At 44.2% G+C, this 24,057-nt stretch overlaps 1 protein-coding gene across 1 annotated transcript in view; it reads right to left on the minus strand.

The window, feature by feature from the left end:
- SHB (SH2 domain containing adaptor protein B) overlaps positions 1–24,057 on the minus strand; it is a 79,934-nt gene that overhangs the window by 50,161 nt on the left and 5,716 nt on the right. The window contains exon 2 of the mRNA XM_040541233.1: positions 5,364–5,481. Coding sequence (XP_040397167.1) covers positions 5,364–5,481 — 118 coding nt within the window. The remainder of the gene's footprint in view (positions 1–5,363; positions 5,482–24,057) is intronic.

Raw genomic sequence — 24,057 nt, forward strand, 5'->3', positions numbered from 1 at the left:
TGAAGCAGCTTCAGCGTTATTTCAGTCATACCTCAATTTACGCACATCAGAACTAGCGGAAAGGAAGAAGTCCTCTTCTGTATTGCTTCCCATTACACAATAGATGTGGGATACTTAGAACATGCCTTCTCCCTGTCATCTGCTTTCCTTTAAGTAACGGCTGAATGAAATCTCTGTCCAAATGTCCAACAAAGCAAGAAACAACTTCAAATAGTTTCTGAAGCCCAGGAGGTTTCTAAATAACTAGCTCTAGTATGTTTTAAAGAAAGAGTAGACCTGTTGAGAACATACGGCCTCATTTCTGCTGCTGGGCTGTAGGGAGTTCTGCACCACCTCCAAGCCAGCAGTACATGAGGGCCAAGCTCTATAAACACCCATGGTAACACTAGCATCATGCTCCAAACCCTTGGTATGCCCAAGACATGTCAGATATCCCCTTCTTTGTCAGCTCGGCGAAGACCTCTCCAAGATTTCCAGTGCAGTCTTTTACAGAACTGACAAGTAAATAAAGCTATCTTGTTACTAGCCACAAGCTCACCTCGATGTGCTGTTGAACGTCTTCAAGTCTTACATGGTGAGACTGCAAACTACTAGCTGAGAGAAGAGAGACATCAAATTTCAAGAATGAAGTTACCTTACACTTCTTCCCACCTCACATGTGAAGAAAAATCTTGCTGTGCTAGAATGACCAACATGTGATCACACCCATTTGCCAACAGACAATAAAAATATACGAGTTTTAGTGAGGAATCCAAAATATCATATGAATTGGGTTGATGATGGGTAAGTTCTCATTTCGGGCCAACTTCTAGCCATGACTAGCCAAATGTTAGATCTTCAAACAGAACCTATAAATGGAGCACACACAAATGTAAGCACAAGAGAACAAGCTTAAAGTCTTTTCAAAACTATGCCACAACTGTCAAGCTTGGTGGCCAAACACAATGACTCTTAGGTGATGGCTACAGCTGTTCCTTGTATTCCAATACAAGCAGACAGCAAATCTTAAACTGCTGAGCCACTACGCTGCCTATGGACCACGGGCTGGTTTGCTAGGCTCAGTGACCTTCCATAGGCCAGAAATTTTTATTCTGAACATCTCTTGCTGTACATGCTAATATATCTGGCCTAATATTTATCAACATAATTATCATTGCTCTTTTTGCATTATTTGCAACTGTATACTTGGCGCCAGCAAACAACATGCCAGAGGCAACCTGGTAAAGGAAGAATGATTTTACAAGAACTGACTCACCACCAATGTGCTGTAGTGACTATTCAGATGAAGTTACATGTCTGTACAAAAAAACAGCCTCTCCAGTTACAAGGGAAACTGACACCCAAGGTCTTCTAAAGTAGGTGCAGGTTCATGGGAATACTGTTTTCCTCACACTCCCAGCATTTCTGCGATAGCCTGCAGCAAGACAGACCTACTGCTCCCAGCATGCCCATGGGGAGCTCCCAGTTAAGACAGATGCACTTGCTCTGGCTAGGCTGCCTGTCATGCACTTGAGATTCCACCACAATTCAGGCACAGACTTACTGCAGTACCTAGGGAAGAAAAAAAGCACTGATATGCACAAAGGCATTTGTGCTTCTAGCACTGGCTGCACCCTTTCTGCATCCAAAGCACAAAATCCCTAGGTGTCAGCCAGTTAAAATTGCTCACTGCTCTTCTACTGCATAGCCAGGATGATGTGTATAGAGACAGGATAATAAATACACAGAAAAAAAGAAAGAAGAGGCAACAAATTTTCGTTTGGAATCCTCTCCAATATCCTTTGTTCTTGTTTAACCTCAAAAAAGCTCCTGTTGGTGCAATCCTCATATTTATTAAGGTCCCTCTGGATGGAGGCACTTGCTTAGTTTATGTTCACCTGCACAACTTTGCTGATGGTGAAGATGTATCAACAGCCAGGCTCGTGAACATGTTGAACAACACAGGAAAGACCGTAAGACAACAGCCATCTCTGTGCCATGAACCAAATGCTCTAAAGCATCTCTGGAAACCTCTTTCAGCTCTTCAAATCATGGACACACCTTTCTCCTGTTGCAGTCACCCACTCCTGGAGCGTGTACACAAGCTGGTCTGATCAATTTGTTTTACACAGACCAGGCTTGCATGGGGAAGGACACGTTCCTTTCAGATTTGACAACATCCCGGAGACTTCAGCTTTTCATTTACATCTAGAAGCCCTTGTGGGACGTACTTAAATCTTCTGGTCTTCTAGGGGTACTGGCAGCATGCTGCTGTGCTGATTCAGGACTGACTCGAAGGGACACACATTGATACTTTCACTAATCTCAGAGGTTGATATATCCTACCTACAAGATCTAATGCACCCTGTTCAAGGACAACCATGCAACTAACTTAATGTAAGAAATGCATCAAGAACAGAATGGCACTCCTGCCTCCACAGACTCAAACATCTGCCTTTGATTGTCCTGAAAGAGCCTTAAGTAGCCTCTGAAGTTATCCCAAAGAGAAGAGAGGCACAGCATGCACTTTATCAATTGTGTTATGACTGTCTTCTGAAGTCTGCTCCCAGCACAGCACTTGCTACATAAGGGATAGCATACGACATGTTACTTCTCAGAGAAGGTGACTATTTTCTGAAATGCCACCCACCAAAATCTGTAGCAGTCTGAAATAAGAGGATGGATTTCTCTCTTTCTACCTGAAGCTCATGCATGAAATGGGGACCAGAGCCCTAAGCAGGGGCTGAGGCTCCTGGCCCAGTACTAAGTGATGCCTGAAAAAGCAAAAGAAAGACAATGTGTACCTTCAAACTTCCTGGCAGGACGCAGAGCTGAGGTATTTCTAGGCTTCTAAGAAATCAAAGCACTGATGTACTGTCTGCTTATGTCATCTTCCAAACCAATATCCAAGCTCAAGGGCCTTGCTTGCCTCAATCCTCCTTCACTCCCCATTCTGGCACACAGAAAACACAGCTTCTAATCTGCAAAAAACAGCAGTTTTTTTTTCCTGCCAACACCCTCTTTAAGGCGTACTTTTACACAGCCTTCCCCTCAATGAGGATGCTTCTTCTCTTGGAAAAATAAATAAATAAAAAGTACACATGCTTTGGGTAAGGTGGCTCCAAATTAGTTTGAGACTTGAACCGACCTTACAATTTAAATAAGCTGATTTTTATATGAAGGCATGTGCCATGTCAGGCACCTGGTACTCAAAAATCACGAGCTGGAGGTAAGAGGCTGCCTTCAAAGCCAAATGACAAATTAAAAAGGGCAACAGATGCTGTCTTATCTCATCCCTGTAGCTATCATTCCTTATCAGACCTTGAAAGGCTGACATCTCCATCTGAGTGATGATCTAAAATTGGATCCTCCTTCAAAGGTAAGCTTTATGAGGTCTGTGGTCCAACACATAGCTGTGTGTTGCCTTGATTTGGCATTTGACTGCAAATGTTGCATGTGGTCTGAAGAACTGATTAACTCCTTCTGAGGAGCAGAGATACTTCGAAGAGCTGACTTGACACATGCAGTTGTCAGGAGACAGTGGAAAGGCACCATCCCTTCCAGCTCACATGGCTGTGATGCACTCTTAAAGGACTTCAATGGGGGGAAGAAAGTCACCCAGATTTTTCCCAGTATACCCATATCCATGAATTTGGGGAACATTTCCTCCTCTCAGGTACAGGATTACCACAGAAAATAAGCAGAGCCTTCTGCATCATTTGACACCCAGTGCAGGCTGATGGGAGTACACACTCAAAAGAGGCCTATTTTTTACCTCCGCTAGCACTGCCTGGGAACAATGGATGACATCCAGAGCAGCCTGGATGTCACAGGCACCACCATTCTGGCCTGGCAGGGTCTCAACCTTTCACTTCTGGAACGTAGTGGAGCAGATCACTGTTCCTCTGGGGAACTCTCTTAAGCACGAAGCATCTCCCAGGCCTGATCCAAGCAATGACACTTGACATGTCAACGCAGTTAGCTTCGCCTGTTCTTGTGATGTGTCTCATAATCACAGCAGAAGAAGGCTCTAGACTGACACTAAGGGAATAATAAGAATTGAAAGCATGCATAAGAAAGCAACGGAAACATCATACAACACACTTGGAGAGACAGCCCAGTCATTGCAAGGGGAAAAAAAAAGGTTTTATACTGCTGTTCCAGAGAGAACTGAGTCTTTTCAGCTGTTAGCCCGGATGTAAGTCAGAACCTGGGGCAGCAGCTTTATAAGGAATCCCAATCACAGTGATGGGGTTGTTTCTTCCTTCATCTCTTTGACTCCAATCTTTCTTCACCTATTTCTTGCTAGGATGGGGTATACAGGTATTATTAGCAATGCCAGTATCTTCTTAACAGGTAACTTCTTTCTCTCTACTCCATCTTCTTTTCAGTATCCTTAGAAATCAGCATCTTCTCAGCTATCTGTACTTGTTTTCAGACACGCATGATAGCAGCCAGGCCAGGATCTCACTCCATCCAGGATACAGCATGTCGGACAGATCACGGGACCTCCTTCATACATTGTTTTTATACTGGGACATCCAATCCCCAAACAGAACAGGGACATGGCAAATATGCAACCACACTTCAAGCACACCGCACACCAGAAACTGGATTCAGAGGGATTTTCTCTGAACCTCTGGCATAGACAGGGCAGACACTTAAAAGTATCAGCCCAGGCCAGCAGATGTGGACGGCTGCCAGGAGATAACTTGTTATAAACATGCATTCGTTCTCAGCATGCTTCTGCCTTTGCCTCAAGTCAAGCCTTTCCTCAAAAAGCCTTTCCAAACCTTTACATAAAGATTGCTTTCTTCCAATCAATGTAACTGCAAATCTGGGAAGACAGTATTTTAGGTGACACTACGCAAAAGACACTTCAAGCTTGATTAAACCCAATTCTACCACAGAGTGCATGGAATCAGATGGACCATTTATTAAAATCGTTCACTTCCAGGCTTTTTCATTTTTTAAGAATTACAATCAGTTGAGAATTAATTGCTCAGAGCCAAACAATTCAAAGATGAAAACACCAATTCTGGTAAGCAAACAAGATTTTAATAGTATTCACAGATTGTTCCTCTACATATTAACTATTCTCTCCTGGAAAAAGGATCTTTGCATCCAACAGCCTCATCTCTCCCTTCTGATTAATCTTTCATAAAGGCCCAAAGCCAGAGCTGCCAATTGAAAAGGAAAGCACACAATCAACAAGGCACTAGAGTGATTTTTACCTCATAATGAGGATAAAAGGAACTGCTGAAGAAATCTGAGAAATGCAAAACAGATCTGCACAAACACATGTACTATTTCTGTTTCATAGCAGTTAATATCCACGTGAACTGCAATGCAATTAAATATCATATGCAATTTTATTTTCTTACCGGTCATTATTCTCTGGGCTTCATATGGTTCCATATAGCCAGTGTTCTCCCCTTTTACCATTTTGTTCAACTCACTTTTGGCATCAAAGGGATCTGAATAGTCGTCTGCTATCAAGACCTGAAAGACAGGAAAGTAACTGTTACTAGAATCTCAAGTCAGACGTCTAAACCAGAAGACAGTAACACCCTAGCAGCTAAAAAACATTTCACACAGCTACACCCTATGCCATCTTTGAAGTACAATCTGAGTTCAGAGTACAAAATTGCTGAACTTCATTGACTATACGGTGCTGAAATAGAAACGTGCTTGTCCCTGCTCATCTCAAGGATCTCACAAAGGCAGGCGCTATGTCAAAAGTTTTACCATTTACTGAAGACATGGAATAATTGGTAAGGACAAATTAGAAAGGTCTAATCACTTAGCACATTCAATCCAGTGCAACTCTTATCAAAGAAATTTGTTAATACTTGGCAAAAAAAAAGCACACTTCCACTTGCACAAACTCCATCCCCTGTTTTTAGCTTTATGAGACTCAACCCGAAGTACTGCTAACAATTTTATCTGCTGATAGGAATCAACCCTTCCTACTACTGATGGGTAGGAGACAATCTTGGTTTCTAAAAGCTAAGAAAGGGGCCAGGGCAAAGAAAAGAATCCTCATGTGAGAGTTACTGGAGAGCACAGAGATGTGACACAGGACAGGAAAAGGAGTCTGAAACAGAGAAAGCAGAGGCAGGCTTCTGTCCCTCAGTATCAGAACCACCGCAGAACCATAAAACAATTCTGGTGGGATGGACCCTATCTGGTCCTTCACTCAACACAGGGAAAGCCTGAAGGATCCTGCCCTGAATGTCAACTCTCCTTCTGAGGGATTTTTAAATCATGTCTCTTTCTGTCCCATCATTCACTTTACGCCTTTAAGACCAGCACCAGTGGGACTGACAGCAGACTGCTATTTCAACAGCTCCAATTTTGTTAACAAAGAAGTAGGAGTACATTGCCAGCTGTAAGACTGAAGCTGCATCTGCTCTGTCTCCCCCTGCCAGAATAGCCCCACCAGACAGAGACAAAAAACACCACTCTCAAGCACATCCCAGAGGGACATTTTAGATGTATTCGTTATCACTGACCACAAAGGCATAAATGTCAGAGCAAGGCTTAGCTATCCTACAGTTACAGGTTAACAGCTGGGATACCAAACCGTCTTGGATCGATATTTTAATTAAAAATCGAGGGTGTTTTCCTCCACTCAAAGTTGAAAGTGCTTGGAAATTTCGTTTGACGAAACCACCAGACTGACAAGGATAATAGAGGGAGGAAAGAATAGTTCTTTCTCTCTCATAGGGACCAAAATGCTTGTCTCATTGTTGTGAAAAACAGCTATAGCCCAAAAGAGAGAAGTCCCCTCCCCCAGCTCCGGCGACATATGCCCAACCAGCAAATCAACTGCAATGTCAGAGACGTGTCAGCGGCTGCACACACTTAAGACAAAGACAACAATGTGCATCACGCAGCACTAATTTCTCCTCGTCAAAAGGAGAGGTTTATCTCTAAAAGCCCTGCAGCTGAAATGCCCATCCATTTAGGCTTCTGATGCAATCCTGTCAAAAGCTGACGGATGGTAGCACGGGCTCCCTGCTGCTCTCCTATTACAAACGTCAACATGTAATTCTTGACAGTCCTTAGTATAACTATACTAAAACATGAAACACAGAACAGTCTTACATAGACAACTATTTGATATTTCTTCTTCCCCGTTTGCCAAAAATCTAATGGGAGGAAGATTACACAGACAAAATGCTGTCAAACAAGATAAAAATCAAGACTGATTTGCTTTAAGCATAATGGCAATGTAGTCAAGAGCTCAGAATATCTAACGTGAACACAAAGACTACAGAAACTAACCTGGTATTCAGAAGAGGTTTAACAAAACAAAACCCGCTAACAATTCAAAAATTTGTAAGAAGGTTCATATATCCACATTAATTCATTATTATATATATTATTATTAAATTATCCATGGATTTGTACCAGATCTGACTGCAGCTGGAAATAAACCCTACTACCATATCCTCTGGTGTGAAAACCTCCCTAGTTTGGACAGGGAGCACAAGCTCCTCTCATTCTGAGGAATAAGAGCATCAGAAGCACTAAGGAACTCAGGTCACCATAATTATGTTTTCAATTTAGTCACCAATCAGCTTTGTCAGATTGAGAACACCTGCTCCCAAAATAGCCCCAAAAAACTCCCCTCAAAACCCACAAACATATCTCCAACCCACTTTTCAGAAGTCAGGCAGGCAGAAATAGCAGTCTGCTTCTCTCTCCTTGAGTTGTGTATCTGCATGTCCTTAGTAGGAGTAGCTCTACAGCTATCAGCTGTAAGAAAACTTCTCAAGTGACTGTTACAGTTTCCATTTATACTAAAATTTATAAATTCTCTGCCTATGTATAGCAGTCAGCTAATACAAACATTTGATTTCTTCTATACTCGTTGACAGCTACCAATTCTCCACTTCTTTCCAAAAGCAGCTTTCATTCAAAATGCCATGAAAACCTCAAATTAATATACTTGTCAGTTCTATTATGACACACCCCATGTAAATTTCTAAACTCCTTTCCACAATCCCATTATGGAAGATCACCTCTACTATGCAAGTCTTTGTGCTATCTCTACAGAAATGACTTTTACCTTACTAAGTGCATATTCCAAGTCTCTATGCATTATGCCTGTGCAAGCCCATAGTTAAGCACCAGCCTGGTGTGCTGGGCTGACAACAAGCCCCAGAAGAGAGAACTTCCACTCTGTGAAACTCACTGACTGAAGGGACTTCTGGAGGTCACCTGTTCCAACCCCTGCTCTAGCAGGGACACCTAGAGCAGGTTGCTCAGCACCATATCCAGATGGCATTTAAGTTCTCCAAGTAGAGAACTAGAACATCTAGTCCATAATTCATCAACTTCTTAAGAATCTTATAGGAGACAGTGTCAAAGGCCTTACTGAAGTACAGACAGGCAACACCCACTGTTCTTCCCTCATCCATCAGGTTGGTCATTTCATAGTAGAAACTTATCAGGTTGACTAACCATCTGACTCTTGAGACAGACTTGCCAGAAAACATCTCTCCAGACCTACTGCCACTTGACCAGTTGGCACTTACTACTAGATCATGGTCCACCAAAGGCAGCTTCAGAGAGACAATCCACGCTGCTAGCTAACTACCCATGTGAAAAAGCATCTCCATGCAACCTTCCTCTACGTGGCACACAGACCACTGACACAGTACACATTCGGGCAAGTTTCCAGCAGTCTTCTCTTCACTACGAGACACATAGATCAGCTGTCCAAGCAGAGGTCAGGTAACCAGTGTGATCCCTATCAATGCAATGGACAATGTCTTTTGATGAAAGGCAAGGTTCTGACTACAAGAGTTTTCTATGGTACACAGAGCAAACCAGACATTGCTTCATGCCAGTGAATATAAATAAATACTGTCCTCACAACCATTCCTGCCAACCTTACCAAGCACAGGCTTACCAGTTTTACAAGCAAGTTCTGTTCACTAGCTGATATTCAGCAAGTATACCCCTTGCTGTTCAGTGGGGCTCTGCAGACTGTGATCTGAATCACCTCCATGCCATGAGAAGATCCAATCCAGGAGCACCATGCTGTCCGTCACCTCTCCCACCATACACTGTAGGAGTAGGCCTTTCAATATGGTAAACAAAGTGCCTCCATATTCACCAGTGTTCATTAGCATTTCAGATGAGGATAATTGTGTCATGAGTTTTCCTACCAACAACCTTATAGGAGCTTCAACCTGCTGGGCAGCTGAACTCAACCACGTTGCTCTCTTACTCCTCTTCGTCAATGGAAGAAGGTGAGAATACATGATGGAAAGTGCTTGAGGGTTGAGATTAGGATGGGGAGATCACTCACCAATTACCATTACAGGCAAAACAGACTCAACATAGGGAGATTATTCTATTAGTAATAAGCAATAAATTAGATTAGACAAGTGAGAAACTAAAAGCAAACTAAACCCACCTTCCCCTGTATTGCTCCAGGACAGGTCCCCCATGGGTGGGCGGCAGCTCCCCCCAGACCCCCTGCTCCTGCTGCGGGGGCTCCTCTCCACGGGCTGCAGCTCCGGCCCGGGGCCTGCTCCTGCGGGGGCTCTCCATGGGCCGCAGCCTCCTCCAGGCCACATCCACCTGCTCCAGCGGGGGCTCCTCCACGGGGGGGCTGCAGTGTGGAGATCTGCTCCATGTGGGACCCCTGGGCTGCAGGGGGACAGCCTGCTCCACCAGGGGCCTCTCCCTGCACAGGCTACAGGGGAACTGCTGCTGCCTGCCTGGAGCACCTCCTGCCCTTCTGCTGCACTCACCTGGGGGGCTGCAGGGCTGCTTCTCTCACACTTTCCCAATCCCCTCTCCCAGCTGCTGCTGTGCATTTTTTTCCTTTTCTTAAATCTGCTCTCCCAGAGGCCCACCCAGCATCGCTCCCTGGCTCAGCTCTGGCCAGCACCAGGTCCCTTTGGAGCTGTCTGGAGCTGGCTCTGCTCTGACATGGGGCAGCTGCTGGGCTCTGCTCACAGAGGCCACCCCTGCAGCTCCCTGACACCAGAACACTTAAACTCAATACATACCTATCACCCACTGCCCAGCAAACTGGTCAGCCATTTGTTTTCTGTAAATCAGAGGCCAAGGCCAGCACAGGAGACCATGGCCTGTGGCCTGCATGCACACATCCACATCTTGAGCTAAGTGCACTTCCAAGACAAATGGATAAACTTGTCTGACCAGCTTCTAGAATGGTCCTTCATGTTAGCGACTGACAAATGGAGGACAGGAGAGAGAAGAGAATGGAATACATCCATCATCTACCAATAACATCTCTCTCAGAAGTCTCAACTAGCCAGGACACTCAGGAGCTAATACTGTACCTAGACACAGCAAAATGGAAACACACTGAGGTTCTGAAAGCAGCAGGCTAGACAGGGCATTCACACACAGGGTCTGACCTGACTGGGACATAGCTAACTTGCCTCTCCCCTTTGCTAAATCCAGACACATTTCACATGGGTCCCAGCTGTCAAAATGAATCACAGCTATTAGGAAACCCCCAGATGGCTTCAGGCAGCCATTCGGATTACAAATGTCTCAATTTGCTGCATTTGCTAGTACTTAAATTGCATGCTGTTCAGTGACAAAACTATGAACTACAAAAAAGTTTTGATGGTTCTGCTCTAGATACACAATTAACAAGCAAGAAAAAGATTGGGAAGTGAAAAGCTCTCCTTATTTTGACTAGCAATCTAGTGCACTTCAGTCTCACCATTACAGCTTAGTCTACTACCATGCAACAGAAGATGGACATTCCACCTCCTGAAAACAAACATGCTATGGCAGTCAACAAAAAAAATATATGCCAAGCTGCAGCTCCTGTTGTTTGTGTTATCTGCCTCTCTTTGTCAGAAAAACAGGTGATATAAGCTTAAAGTGAGTCACCCTATTGTCAATAGACATCTGGCCATGTCACTGTCAAATTTCCAGCTTTCCTCAAACACAGCAAGTCTTCAATCCTGTGTAGCTTCTGACATGTGGGATACTATTTCCAAGCAACCAAAAAAAAACCACCACAACCAAACAAAAAAACATGCCACCAAACCGAAAGGACACCTTAAGCACAGGTTTAAATTGTTTTCAAAAGTGGTACTGTGCTGCTTAATGTCAAGCAATTTTATTAAAAATAATTTTGATACAGCAAATATAGTGCAAATCGTTACCCAAATTTACAAATAGATTTTTATTTTTTTTTTTTTATTTTTTTACAAATAGCTTTAGAGGATTCAGTAGCATTACCATTCCTACCATACATTCATATCAGGCCACCACAGAAACATGTACAAGTAAGCTTTCCAGACTTCACCTGAGAGATCTGCAAGTACGAGAACCACCTACAGTCCAGGACAGGGCCTAGCTCAGAGCTGCGATTCAGGTTATTCTAACTTCTCTTCACAGTTTGTGTTTCCTAACACAGTAAGATCTATTGTGGAGATCAAAGCACACCTGTTACGCTGTGCCACACAATGCTGCTGCTAACATCCGTTACACTTCACCTCAAGTGCCTAAGCTATTCTGTCATTAGCCACTACTTCCCACCAATAAAGATAAGACACTTTAAGCCAGAGTTGTAAAAACTTGGTTTGGGTCATGAACATGATGAGACTCTTCTGAACAACGTCTGGTGGTCGTGGTTTCACACTGATGGCCAAATAAACCACCACACTGCTCTCTCACCCCCGCGTCCTGAAAGTAAGGTGGGAGGGAGAGCGCAGAAAACATGCTGGGGAAAAAAAAAAGGCTTATGGGTTGAGATAAGGATAATCTAATTAAAGGAAAAGAAAAAGAAAAAACAAGCAAGGCCGTGAGGAAGCAAAGTGGGAAAGAACAATTATTCTCTATTCCCCATCAGCAAGTGATGTTCGGCCATGTCCCAGGAAGCAGGGCCTCAATACACATAGTGGTTGTTCAGGGGGACAGACATGTTTCACAATGAGAGTCCCACCTCTCCTTCCCCACCTCTTATTGCTGAGTGTGACACCACACTATGGAATATTCCTTTGGTTGGTTTAGGTCAGCTGCCCTGGTGATGTCCCCCCCCCACCTCTTGCCCACCCCCAGCCTGCTGGCTCTGGGGGAGTTGGATGGAGCCCTGCTGCTGTGCCAGCACTGCTCAGTGATAGACGGCACACTGGTGCGATACCCGTGCTGTTCTAGCTACAGGTGCAGAGCACAGCACGGTATGGGCTGCTGCAGGGAAAGTTAACTCTATTCCAGCCAGACCCAGTACACGTCTGTTTTGCTGCTCCACTACATTCTGCCCTGCAACATGCTCACACTGAGCCTACTTCAGTGGAGGGAAGGGCACCACTTCTCCCAAGGGTTTTGCCTGTGGAAACAAGACATGGGATGACCAAACAGAGGGGTTATGAAGTGCTACTGGAGAGGTGAGCAAAATCGTAAGTGTTGGGACTTTGAGCCCACCAGTTTGGGTGGCCAGCCTTCATACCCATACCCTTCATACCTGACCAGCCTCACCTGGGTCCTCCATCCACACACTGTGCTCACAGCTCCATTTCAGCTCAGGCCGAGGCCTTGGTCTCATCCTGAGTGGTGTTGTAGGTACTGCTCTTCCCAGCTGGACATCCTGGACATACCCAGGACCTGATACAACGCTTCCCTGAGTCTGCTGGTCAGCAGACAGTGCAATCTGTTACTGTCACCAGCCTGGCCCTACATGCGAGGCTACCGCCTGGCCTTTGCCAGGGTTGCTAGAGTTAGAGCAAGAACTTTCTGCTCCACCTTTAAACCAGTGCACACAGAAAAAAATATTTATAAACCTAAAACCCTCAATAAAAACAACCCCCCTTCCACCCTGCAGAACAGGTAGAAGCATTTCTGCCCACAGCTCACATCAACTGATCCTGAAACGTGATTTATTTTGCAGGTATTCCTCTATTTCAACAGTTGCTTGTTTTCCAAAAGCATCAATTTGAGCAGAACAGTTACTATCTCAGTGGCTGGGAAGTCTAACCGAGTTTTTCTGGTGCAAAGAAGCTGCACTTGCTCTGAGCACTTGTATGTCCTCATCCTTCTGGAGAGGGAGGCAGCTCCTTGTATCAGGAGGCACACTTTACTACCATACATTCTCTGCTGAAATTCAGATTTAATCTAGCACAGCCATCTTTGCTTTTAAAACGGAAATACTGTTTGGAGTACAACAGCTTGGACTCAGAGACACTAGGGGCTGGCCCCTCCATCACTGAAAAGAAAGACCATGCATCTTAACAGTGCGAGCACAATAGAGTAAAATTGGGCTGAGTCACATGAACACATGAACCCTGTCATTACAGGGTCTGTGAAGCCTGTGTTCCAGATACCAAGCAGAAGACAAGCTTCAACATTGAAGCCACCTGGCCTGCTGTTTCAGAAACTGTACCAGGATTTGGCTTGGCATAACCCTCTCAATTACTGAATGGTGGACAGGCTGTGAGGTGTATAACTGACACTCACATGCTTCATTCTCCTACAGGCTTTTTCCAAACAAACAGACACAAACAACACCACCATACACACACACACACAAAAAAGTTTTGCTTTCAATCATTCAAATGGAGTAAACTACTTTTCCACTATTCCACTAAATGCTCTTGCATAGTAATCCATCTACATGCAGTTAATCTGATGTCACTCAGCTTTCTTTCCAAGGAAAATGAATCAGTCTTGCCTTTGGAAGAATGGCATATAGGGAAAGAAAACCACAGAAAATTTAAAGTCAAAATGCAGAAACATAGCCAATAACATCTTAGAAAAAAATTATAAATTAGAATAGGCAAATATCAATCATATGAATCACCTTCCAGAGCCATTTAAGAGGTCCTTAACAGAAGAGATGAAAAAACAAACATACAATATTGTTTTCTATCATGTAGATCTAGGAATACCTAATGTATGAGTACCTTCAAGCAAAAGAAACTCTGAAACATAAATAGAAGTGCATTGATATAAAATTAAATGAGACTTGTATTTGGCCTTCCTAGATCAGAGACAACAACAGGGAACACTCAGGAGTTCTCCCACACAGGTAAAACTCAAAGGCAAAAGAAAACGAGCATGGCTCAATTACCGGGTAAGTTGACAAATTTGTAACAATAGCACCAGCTAAGATGCCAATTAGCAAATACAAAATTGTTTTAAGAAGAAAAACTCAAAGTTAAGTACAAGATGAAATTCAGTTTTACCCCTCTAGTATGTATTAACTAAGATGCAAGCATTGCTATCTTTTTGTTCTTCTAGAGTCTTAAAAACACCATGTAAGACCTACATATGTTGTTATGCTACACACAAAAGGAGTTTTTGCATATGCAAAAACAGGAATTGCATATAAAGCCACAGGAAGAAAACAAAGAACAAGCACAAATGCATAATTTTGCAGGTATCTATCTCACTAAAATCACATTTCTAAAAGGAACAAGAAAAAACACCAGAAATGACAACAAAAATGAGAACTTGCCATACTGAAGCACAACCCTTTTTTGAACTGAAAGAAGATACAAAAAAACTATCCTGGAAACAGCAACTTCAGCACAGAACTGTCTGTTAATTGACTTGCCACTAATAGTGGCTATCCCAGTTAAGCACACATTATTCTGGAAAAATCCAAAAGGAACTATGACAAATAGCAATAATCAGAAAACAAAAGACCTCTCCTGCTAGCTGAGCCTTTGGGAGAATTATTATGAAAGACCCTTTTGGGTAGAGATTCATTATTAGTTTGTAATTAAATCTCCCCCCAGAAAAATGACAGATTGCGTAGCCCTCCTTTCCCAGCTTTTGTGACTGGCAATTAAACCCACCAATATCACAGACAAGAATATGCAGCTGTCAGCAAAGATAGGGCAGGAGCTCTCACTTAAAGATGACCACTCAAGTTGTGTCAGAGAACACCACAGCTACTATGCTTAACGTAATGAAAATTCTTCATCCTCTCTGAAAATCTAGTCACAAAAGACCAGTCACTCTGTATTACATGCCGTTTTGTTTTTTGTTTGTTTCTTCTTACAACCCTGAGAAATTTTTGACAAAGCCAAATTTCTCTCCCTGTCCCCAAGGGATCTCCAGGTCTCTCACATCACAAACATGCCCCAGGCAGATATTTCTGTAAACACAGTACTTTCATGTAATGCTTAGGCGCTACACATCAGAAAGGTCTCTGATGACGAAACCTAGAAGAAGTTCAGCCTGCACACAGAAGAACTGCCAAGTTTCATCCAGATTTGTTTTCCAAACCAATGAAAACTTGCACTCCTGCTTTCTTCCATGAAGCCCCAAATTCCAGAACATGTTCAGGTAATTCTCTCTGTAGTTTCAGTAGTGCCTTCTTTCAAAATAAAGTTCAATGTATGTGCATGTTTCCCAGGTTTGTGATCTTTACATGGCTGAATTCCCACAAGAGCCAGCAGAGGGATCTCCACCATCCTGGTGGCATTAGATCAGGAATAGTAAAAGCAGGATTTTGCATATCTCACTAAGGAATTGGAAATTTAGGTCATGATACTAGCGGACTACTCCACAGATCGTACTGCGTATGGAGCCTTTCCTTCTACTCTTAAAGTTGCATGTTGGAAACATGTCCCAGGTGTCATTCATAGCTTTGATTTCCAGAGGGGAATGTATTCTTCTCTAAAATGTAACTGAAGCTCAAATTTGGAAAAGTAGCTCCAAATTTTCTGAGAGAGGGTGGACTGGTGGTGAGGCAGAAAAAAATACAAAAACAGGATTTAATAACAACATTTCAAGGGCTACTCAGTCATGCGTAAGGCTTTGTTCTCACAAAAGACTGCTGTTTGCAGTTTACAAAGCTCAGGCAAATGCATTAACCTACACCTCACACTGACAGAACCCAACTGCTGACAACCTGAGACAAACAATTCTTGTCTTCTTGCCTCCCCGTCTCCCTCCCTGTATGCCCTTGGCTGCCCAGGCAGTGACTGCAGTTCCCTGACACAGAATCAAGGAATGACTTGGGTTGGAAGGGACCTTAAAGATCACCTCGTTCCAACCCCTCTGCCACGGGCATAGATGCCACCCGCTGGATCAGGCTGCCCATATCCCATGTGTGTCTAGTTCATGTGTGTCCCTACTTCATATAGGGCAACGCAGACCCAAAAGCTGCTGCTGAAAGGTTAAAAAGAGTTATACCTGCTTCCCCTTCAGTAGGGAAAGAGTCCTTTCTTGAGCCATCCACTCGGCTACTTTAAATTTGAAAACGCACCTTCCAGCACCTGCCAACAGATCCAAAAGTTACAGAAAGATGGACATACACAGCAGTTAATAGGCATTGTTCCTTCTGGAATACCAGGTTAAAAAAGTAAATAAGTGTAGGATTTACCTCATGCACTGCTGTTAGCAGAAAGCTTTGTACAAAAGTTTTCTACACTTCAAGCATGATGCACAACTGCTCCAAAAATCACATATTATATCTGTTTCCATGTTAATGGATTGCTTTACTGTAACACTTAACGGAAACAGTGAGACAGCCAGGAAGGCCTGGATGGCAGTCCCTTTGCTATCTATCACCAAAATCCATCATACACTGTTTCAGTTGCCAGGTTTCATATTACTTACGCTACTTGGACAGCAATGACTGGCATATGCTCAGTGATGGGATACAGTCACACTGACACAGGGCAGCAAAGGGAAGAAAAGAAACCATATTCCTTGTCAGGGGGTAGTGCTGACCACAGCTCTGCATGAATGTCTGGGAACCAGAAACTAAGACCTTGCTAGGCAAGGGCACATACAAAGATGTTTAGACACAAAGTCTCTCCTCCCAGTACCGATCAGTGCCAGGGAACATGGGGAGCAAGGGAGCTTGTAAAGACGTAGAATAGGTATTTCTTCAGTGGTACAAGTAAATACAATGGCAAGCTGGCCACCACAAGAATATCAGATCATAAACCAGAAGTTTACTAGACAACTTGACAGTTAAAAAGAAACAGATTCACCTTTCTCCTTTCTAGACCTTCCTACTCATTAATCAGGCTAAAAGACATTTACCTAAGTTCCCACACATGTTCTTGTGTCTGCCTTCTCATTTAAAGGTCCCTTAAATCACATGAAATTGCCTAACCTTATTTTGCCTATAGGTTTCCCCTTCCACATATGCATTACATTAGAACAGTCCCAATGCTAACACCGCTCGCAAGTGTGCCTTAAGCTGGATGTGTAAATAACTGTAATGCAGAACTCTTTCCTTATCTGAGCAGTTTAAGGGAAGAATGCAGATAATATCTGTGCTGTCACACAACAGTAAGGAAGCTGCATTTATGGTGGCCCAAATGTAGAAACAGTTGTGCAATGCTGCTGTCTCAGTACTTCAGTGTTAATAGGCAGACTTAACTAGCTCAGCTCCTGCACACACCCACGTGAAAACTCAGGGGACAATCTATAGAAGAAAGCACAATTCTTTCCTTCTTGCTGATCAGCAAGAGTGTTCAACCCTGCTTTAGTGTCCTCACAATATCATTCTCTCCCACTGACTCACCCAGCCATGCCCAACTGTATACACATGCACTTGATCTGAACAAAGCCCTATTCACTCCTTTATGCTTTTGCAGAAGAAGGTATGCTTGTACACTTCAGAGACCACGTTAGACTAACTCCACATTCACCAGCTGCAAAGGTTCAGCTGCAGAATGGGAAAGACACTCCAGCTTGACAGAGCTGTACCTTAGATCCTGCACTGCTGTCCTTACAGGAATGCACTATATTAACATTACAAAAGTCTGTTGGCAGCACTCAGGCTCCAGGGCAGTTTTTGAACACCAGACCTAAAACAAAAACAAAGGCTTAGGTTCTGTGAGATCTCTGAAGACAATTAAAATCAGAGTCAAAGCTCACTGTCCTGCTTTGCTCAAAGCAGGGGTCATGTGAAAGCTAGACCATGTTGTTCACGGTCTTGCCCACACAGGTTCTGAAGTGCTCCACAGCTGGAAGTTCTGCAGCCTCCTTCTAAGCAATATGCATGCATATAAAATAACAAGTAATAATTATAGCTATATAATACATACACCATTTATTTATGTATACCTACGTACATACATATTATGCAAATATCATAACATTACATTCAATATATGTAACAGGAAAACCTACATTTGAGGCAAAACAAATGAAGAAGATGAGTGTAATTGGTAGACTCCGGCAGCAGTCTGAGATCAGACAGGAGCCGTATACACCGGAGGATGTTACTAAGCACGCATTTGGATTCCATTCAGTTATTACTGTCCCCATTAAGATGGAAGACATGAAAGTGCTATATTGATGGACTGCTCTGGACATTTGCCATGATCCCTGCTCTGCACTCACTCAATTTAGAAGAAAGCGTCACTAAGCAATACATAGTATCCACCATGTATTTTTCAGTTATATTTGAAGTTGGAACTTGTAAAGCAACAAATTCGCTTTTGGCATTCTGTTTTCACTGCCTCCTTTTGTTCTCAATGCAAACTCCAATATATATAAGCAGATTTTTTTTTCCTGCACTATCTGATAGCTACATTTAGCCTTATGCAGACTTACTACCGTTTGAGGTTAAACTGCATACCTCTTCTTTGTCTTCTACATTTATTAGCTTTATCAGTCTGAAGACTGATTAGAATTGCTGGCTCAACATGAAAACGCAATGACAAAAGCGTAACCATAGGGACAGGTCTCAAAACTACTGTTAATATTATCCATTCCTCTGACACTCGTGGTAAGCTAATGCTTGGTCACAGAGGCAAGTTGAACTTTTACAGGGAACGCTTCAGGGCCTCCCCTGTCTGACACAAAAACGTACAGAGACTGGGAGAACACAAACTGCATCTGCAGCACGCAGCTTTTTTCTTCTGTCCCCATGCACTGTCAGCTGCTGGAACCAGGTCAAAATCATCACACCAGCAGAGGCATATAAAAGCAATGAATTTCTTCCCTCTTTACCCCAGCTGGCTTTTCAGCATACATCCTCACAGCAATTCCCAGATAGGAAGATTAAGTGGTGAATTTACGCAGAACCAGTAAAAGAAAACCAACTGTGAAACACATACTGCAAGCTGGTAAAGGGCAGGCCCGTGCTAGGACCTAGAAGGCTGCTGCACGCAGTGATGCCCTTCCAGGGACACCCCTGCAGCCCACCTCACCTCTCAGGGACAGGGCTCCAACCCGCTGAGTCACAGCAGCGCGATGCAGCTCCTCTTTTTGCACCAGGGAGGAAGAGGTGTGTCCTCCTGCTTGCTCACAGAAGCCCAGGTGCGTAGCTCCAGGGTATCACCTTGCCAAGAGAATCACAGCCAGCGCTGTTCTGCCCGCTGGTCTGCGCACAGCTAGCCCCTTCTGAACACAGGCTGTTCCAGTCTTGCCTCCAGCTGCCATCACAAACAGCTCTTGTCCCTTTCTTCCCTCCCTTCAGCATCAGGAAGCATGTGGACTCCTCCAACACACTAGGTGCTCTAGCTTCGGAGTGGCAGGAGACCCTGAACAGGCTTTCCAGCCGCAAAAGAGCCGCCCTACAGTGCTATACTACATCTAGATGATCAGCACAACCTGAGTACATCAAGCCAGCAGCAGCTGCCTTTTACCACAAAGCTTCTCCATACTTTGTGCCAAAGAGCGAACAATCATTCCTTCCACAATTTTCCCAATATCGCAATGATGGTGGCAAACTCTGTATCACTAGCTTGCTCCCTCACAGCTCAGGGCTCAATGAGTTGCATTACACTGGGTGGAAAATCACTCTCCAGTCTGGTTGGCTTTACTCAAGCCTGTTCCATGGAGCAGACATACCTCAGAGCTCAGTCCACAGAAGACCAAGGAAAAGCAATCTTAAGATGAACCTCACACCCTGATGAGCCAGGGTCCCTACATCACAGCTCAGGACTCAAACTCAAATTCCACCCGGATTTGACGTATCCTTCCTCTACGCTGTAGATCACGGTCTTGTTCCCCATACCTTAGCAGCAGTTAGAATGACTTCAGCATTTAGCAGGTGTGTATACCACCGAGAGCACTCAAAGGTACACGTGGTGAGACCCTCTGCTGACCTAAACTGGTAAGGGTAAGTGACTTACCCAACTCCAGACAAAAGCAGTAAGTACAAGTTTCCAGTTGTGCCCGCTCACAGCGTAACATGTGCTGTCCAAATCATCTTTATGGAATGGGATCACCCTGTTCCATTCGAATGGGGTGCATCGACAACAAGACATGCTCCAAAAGGCAACATGGCTAGTTCTCTGGGTCAGAATAATTAGGTGGCAGAATTTACTCATGAGCAAAGAGGTCTCACAACCTCAATACGTGATAAACATTTGGTTTGAGAAAACACTAACTGTAGCTCTTTGAGAGATGGACCAGAGGGGCTGCCCAGCGCAGGAGATGTCCTGATGTCGTAACACAGAAATGCAAGACCAGTGTGCAGTGTGGCTTTGGCTACTAGTCTCTCTGGGGTAAGAGATCTAACCAACCAAAGAGATTTAGCAATTGCTTCACGTTTTTCGTATTTGTTATCTGATCATGCTCTTTGCTTATTGCTGGCAAAACTGATCTGTTATTTCTACAAAAAGTTGTTGCAAAGCTGCTGTTGCCCCACATATTTCTTTGTTTGGTATCCACAAAACCCTTGTTGTATAGCAGCATGGTGGCAGCAAATCCAACTCAACAGCACCCACGTCCACTCCAATACTCTCTGTCACCCTAAAAAGCCCTTTTAGCAACAACACCCATGCACTTCAGCGAGCTCAAACTTTAAGACTCATCCATTCACCTTTCAATACACCATGGTGACAAACAGGCCAGTTCAGTCACCCACGGGTCTGCAGAGCATGGTGTTACACACAGCACTTGGGAGCTACAGCGCACAGCCATAGACCTCTCCGAGTCCCCCCAGCTTCCCCTGTCTGAGCTTCATGACAAGAGTGTGGGAGGGAAAAATGAAAAGCGTTTGTCTAATTCCTCGGGGACAACTTGTTCTTCCCAGCACTGAACACAATGAGCGCCTTGGTCACTTTCCACCTTTCTACCACAACCTAGGAGCGTTTGGCAGCTCACAGCTTCTCTTATGTTGTCTTCTGATTCTCAACCATCCTGAAGTCATTTATCTCTTCCTCCCATTATGAAAATTTCTTCCAGGATTTAGTGAATCACTCAGCTCACCTTCTTCACTGCTGCTGCAGTCTCAGTAACCTTGTGGTGCTTTTGCCAGAGATGCATGTCTGTCAGCCACATCAGAGCTTCTCAAATGAATTTCAAGCTTTATATTGGCTGCAGAGGGTCTTCATTCTTCAGTATCTACTACAGATCTCTGGCTGGGCAATCATGCCAAGCACTGTGGCTGACCAGCTTATTTCTTTAATGCAGACATGTCAGGGGATGGGAGACAAGAGAGGAACACTGGAGACTGAGGCAAAGGAACATCTCTCTAATCTGAAATAGCGATAAGTTAGTCACAAATCACAGCGGCCACAGCAAGTTGGACCAATGCTTGCGCCTTGAATTGCGGGACACATCATCCCAGTCAGTTTAACGCTAACCAAGCATTTACTCCTTTCTACACTGTCCTGGTTTTGGCTAGAACAGAGTTAATTTTCTTCCTGGTAGCTGCTGTGGTGCTACATTTTGGATTTAGGATGAGAATAAAGCTGATAACATGCTGATGTTTCAGTTGTTGCAGAGCAGTGCTTGCACGGAGTCCAGGACTTTTCAGCTCCTGGTGCTGCCCTGCCAGTGAGGAGGCTGGGGGTGCACCAGGAGCTGGGAGGGGACAGAACCAGGACAGCTGGCCCAGGCTGGCCAGAGGGATGTCCCATACCACGTGGTGTCATGCCAAACAATTAATATGGGGTGGCTGGCTAGGGCAGGGGGGTCCCTGCTCAGGGATGAGCTGGGCATCAATCAGCAGGTGGTGAGCAATTGCATTGTGCATCACTTGCTTTGTATACATTATTGTTATTACTATTACCATTATTACTATTATTTCTTTTCTGTCCTATTAAACTGTCTTTATCTCAACCCACAAGCTTTCACCTTTTTCCTCCCCAGTTCTCTCCCTCATCCCGTTGTGGAGGGGAGGATGAGAGAACAGCTGTATGGTGCTGAGCTGCTGGCCAGGTTCAACCACAACATATACACACCACAGGCAGAGTTACACAGAAGGCGGGACAAAAATCTGTTTGCTTCAACAATACTGGTTGAAACTGAAAAAGAAAGGTATCTGAGAGGGTAAAATTTTCTTTAAAGACAGAGACCGCTCAAAAAAAAAAAAAAAAAGAGAGACACCACTCTCAGACCACCTGAAGAGAATCCATTGCAATGCAACATCTCCCTGACAAACTTCCTCCGAGTCCCAGTTACTGACCTACAATCTATCTCTGCAAGGTTCAGATAGGGAACTACCCACTGGGTATGTAGCATTGCTCCGGGCCATTCCTATCTCACTCAGCGCATGCCGATCTTTAAAATTACATTTGGCACACTGCTGTGTCTCTTCTCTGAAGATTAGACTACGCTGTTTTTTAAACCATGCAAGATTAAAATAGATCTTGAAACATTTCAGAAGAGCAGGGATCTGAATTCCAGGAGGGTGGTAATCTTTCACACATGCTCCTCCTGCAGTTCCTCAGCAGCCTTTAGTCTGCAGTCCTAAATAACTGCTGTAGGTGGCTGAAGTCCATCAGTGGTCACTACCGCTCCCACATATGAAGCCTATGAAATACTTTAATACTTTGGGGATTGCAGTCACTGGCAATCCAATGTCTAGTATGTTTGTAAAGTCACATGGAGAAAATATGAGAATTCAAGCATTACTGTTTGACATCAAAGCACAGAATTCAGCTACAGAGAACAAAGCAGTTCTGCAGGTATTTTTCATCCATGCCAAACAGACCACAGCTGTTTTTTAAAGAGTTAAAGATTAACAAGCTACTTGCTTTAAGCTGACCTCCATCCCTCCAGTGGAAAACATCCCAAGTACTTGCAGGCCACAGCAGCTATGAGTAGTGGAGGTTTTTTGTTTGTCTGGTTTTTGTGGTTTTGTTTTTTCTTTTTTTTTTTCCTCCTCTCTCCAGCTAGAACTGAAAACTGTGGTCAAGAAGTCAAAATTACTGGCCTGGTAGACACGGGAAGAATAGTGGATGTTGCCTGCCTGAACTTCAGTAAGGCCTTTGACACTGTCTCCCATAAGATTCTCAAGAAGAAGCTGATGAAGTATGGACTTGATGGGCAGCGAGGCGGATTGAAAACTGGATAAATGTCAGGCCCAGAGGATAGTGATCAGTAGCACAAAGGCTGGTTGGAGTTCACTCACTAGCAAAGTACCTGACGAGTCAATACTGGGTCCAGTCCTGTTCAATGTCTTCATTAATGATGTGGATGATGGGGCAGAGTACCCTCAGCAAGTTTGCAGAGGAAACAAAACTGGGAGGAGCAGCTGGCTGAACACCAACCAGCAAGGTGCCCTTGCCACAAAGAATGCTAATGGTATCCTGGGATGCAAGGGGTAAAGTGTTGCCAGCAGGTCGAGGGACGTGATCCTTGTCCTCCGCTCAGCACTGGTGAGGCCACATCTGGAGCTCTGTGTCCAGTTCTGGGCTTCCCAGTACAAGAGGGACATGGGTACACTGGAGAGAGTGCAGTGAAGGGCCACCAAGATGAAGGGACTGGAGCACCTCTCCAATGTGGAAAGGCTGAGAGAGCTGGGACTGTTCAGCCCGGGGAAGAGGAGGATCGGGTAGTTTCTCATCAGTGTATGTATAAATACCTGAAGGGAGGGTACGAAGAGGACAGAGCCCAGGACAGGGGCAGAGGCAGTGTTGCTGGACCAGGTATTGTCTAGAGGTCCCTTCCAAACTAATCCATTCTGTGATCCTGTCTCCTGTGTCAAAGGCTAAGCTCCCTGGTTCAAACTTCATGTCTTTTGGTATCTGTTTCAAAATGTGACTGTGAACATAGATGGAGAGAGAAAAATTAATGCACAGACTAGCTCTGCAGTAGCTACCTCTCAGGCCATAAACTGCTCAGAATACAGGCCTAAGATAGAGAAGAGCACACATGCTAATTCCTGATGTCCAGGAGTAGGACAGGGACACAACATCA

The sequence above is a fragment of the Cygnus olor genome, chromosome Z (assembly GCF_009769625.2).
Source record: "Cygnus olor isolate bCygOlo1 chromosome Z, bCygOlo1.pri.v2, whole genome shotgun sequence".
In the NCBI taxonomy this organism is placed as follows: Eukaryota; Metazoa; Chordata; class Aves; order Anseriformes; family Anatidae; genus Cygnus; species Cygnus olor.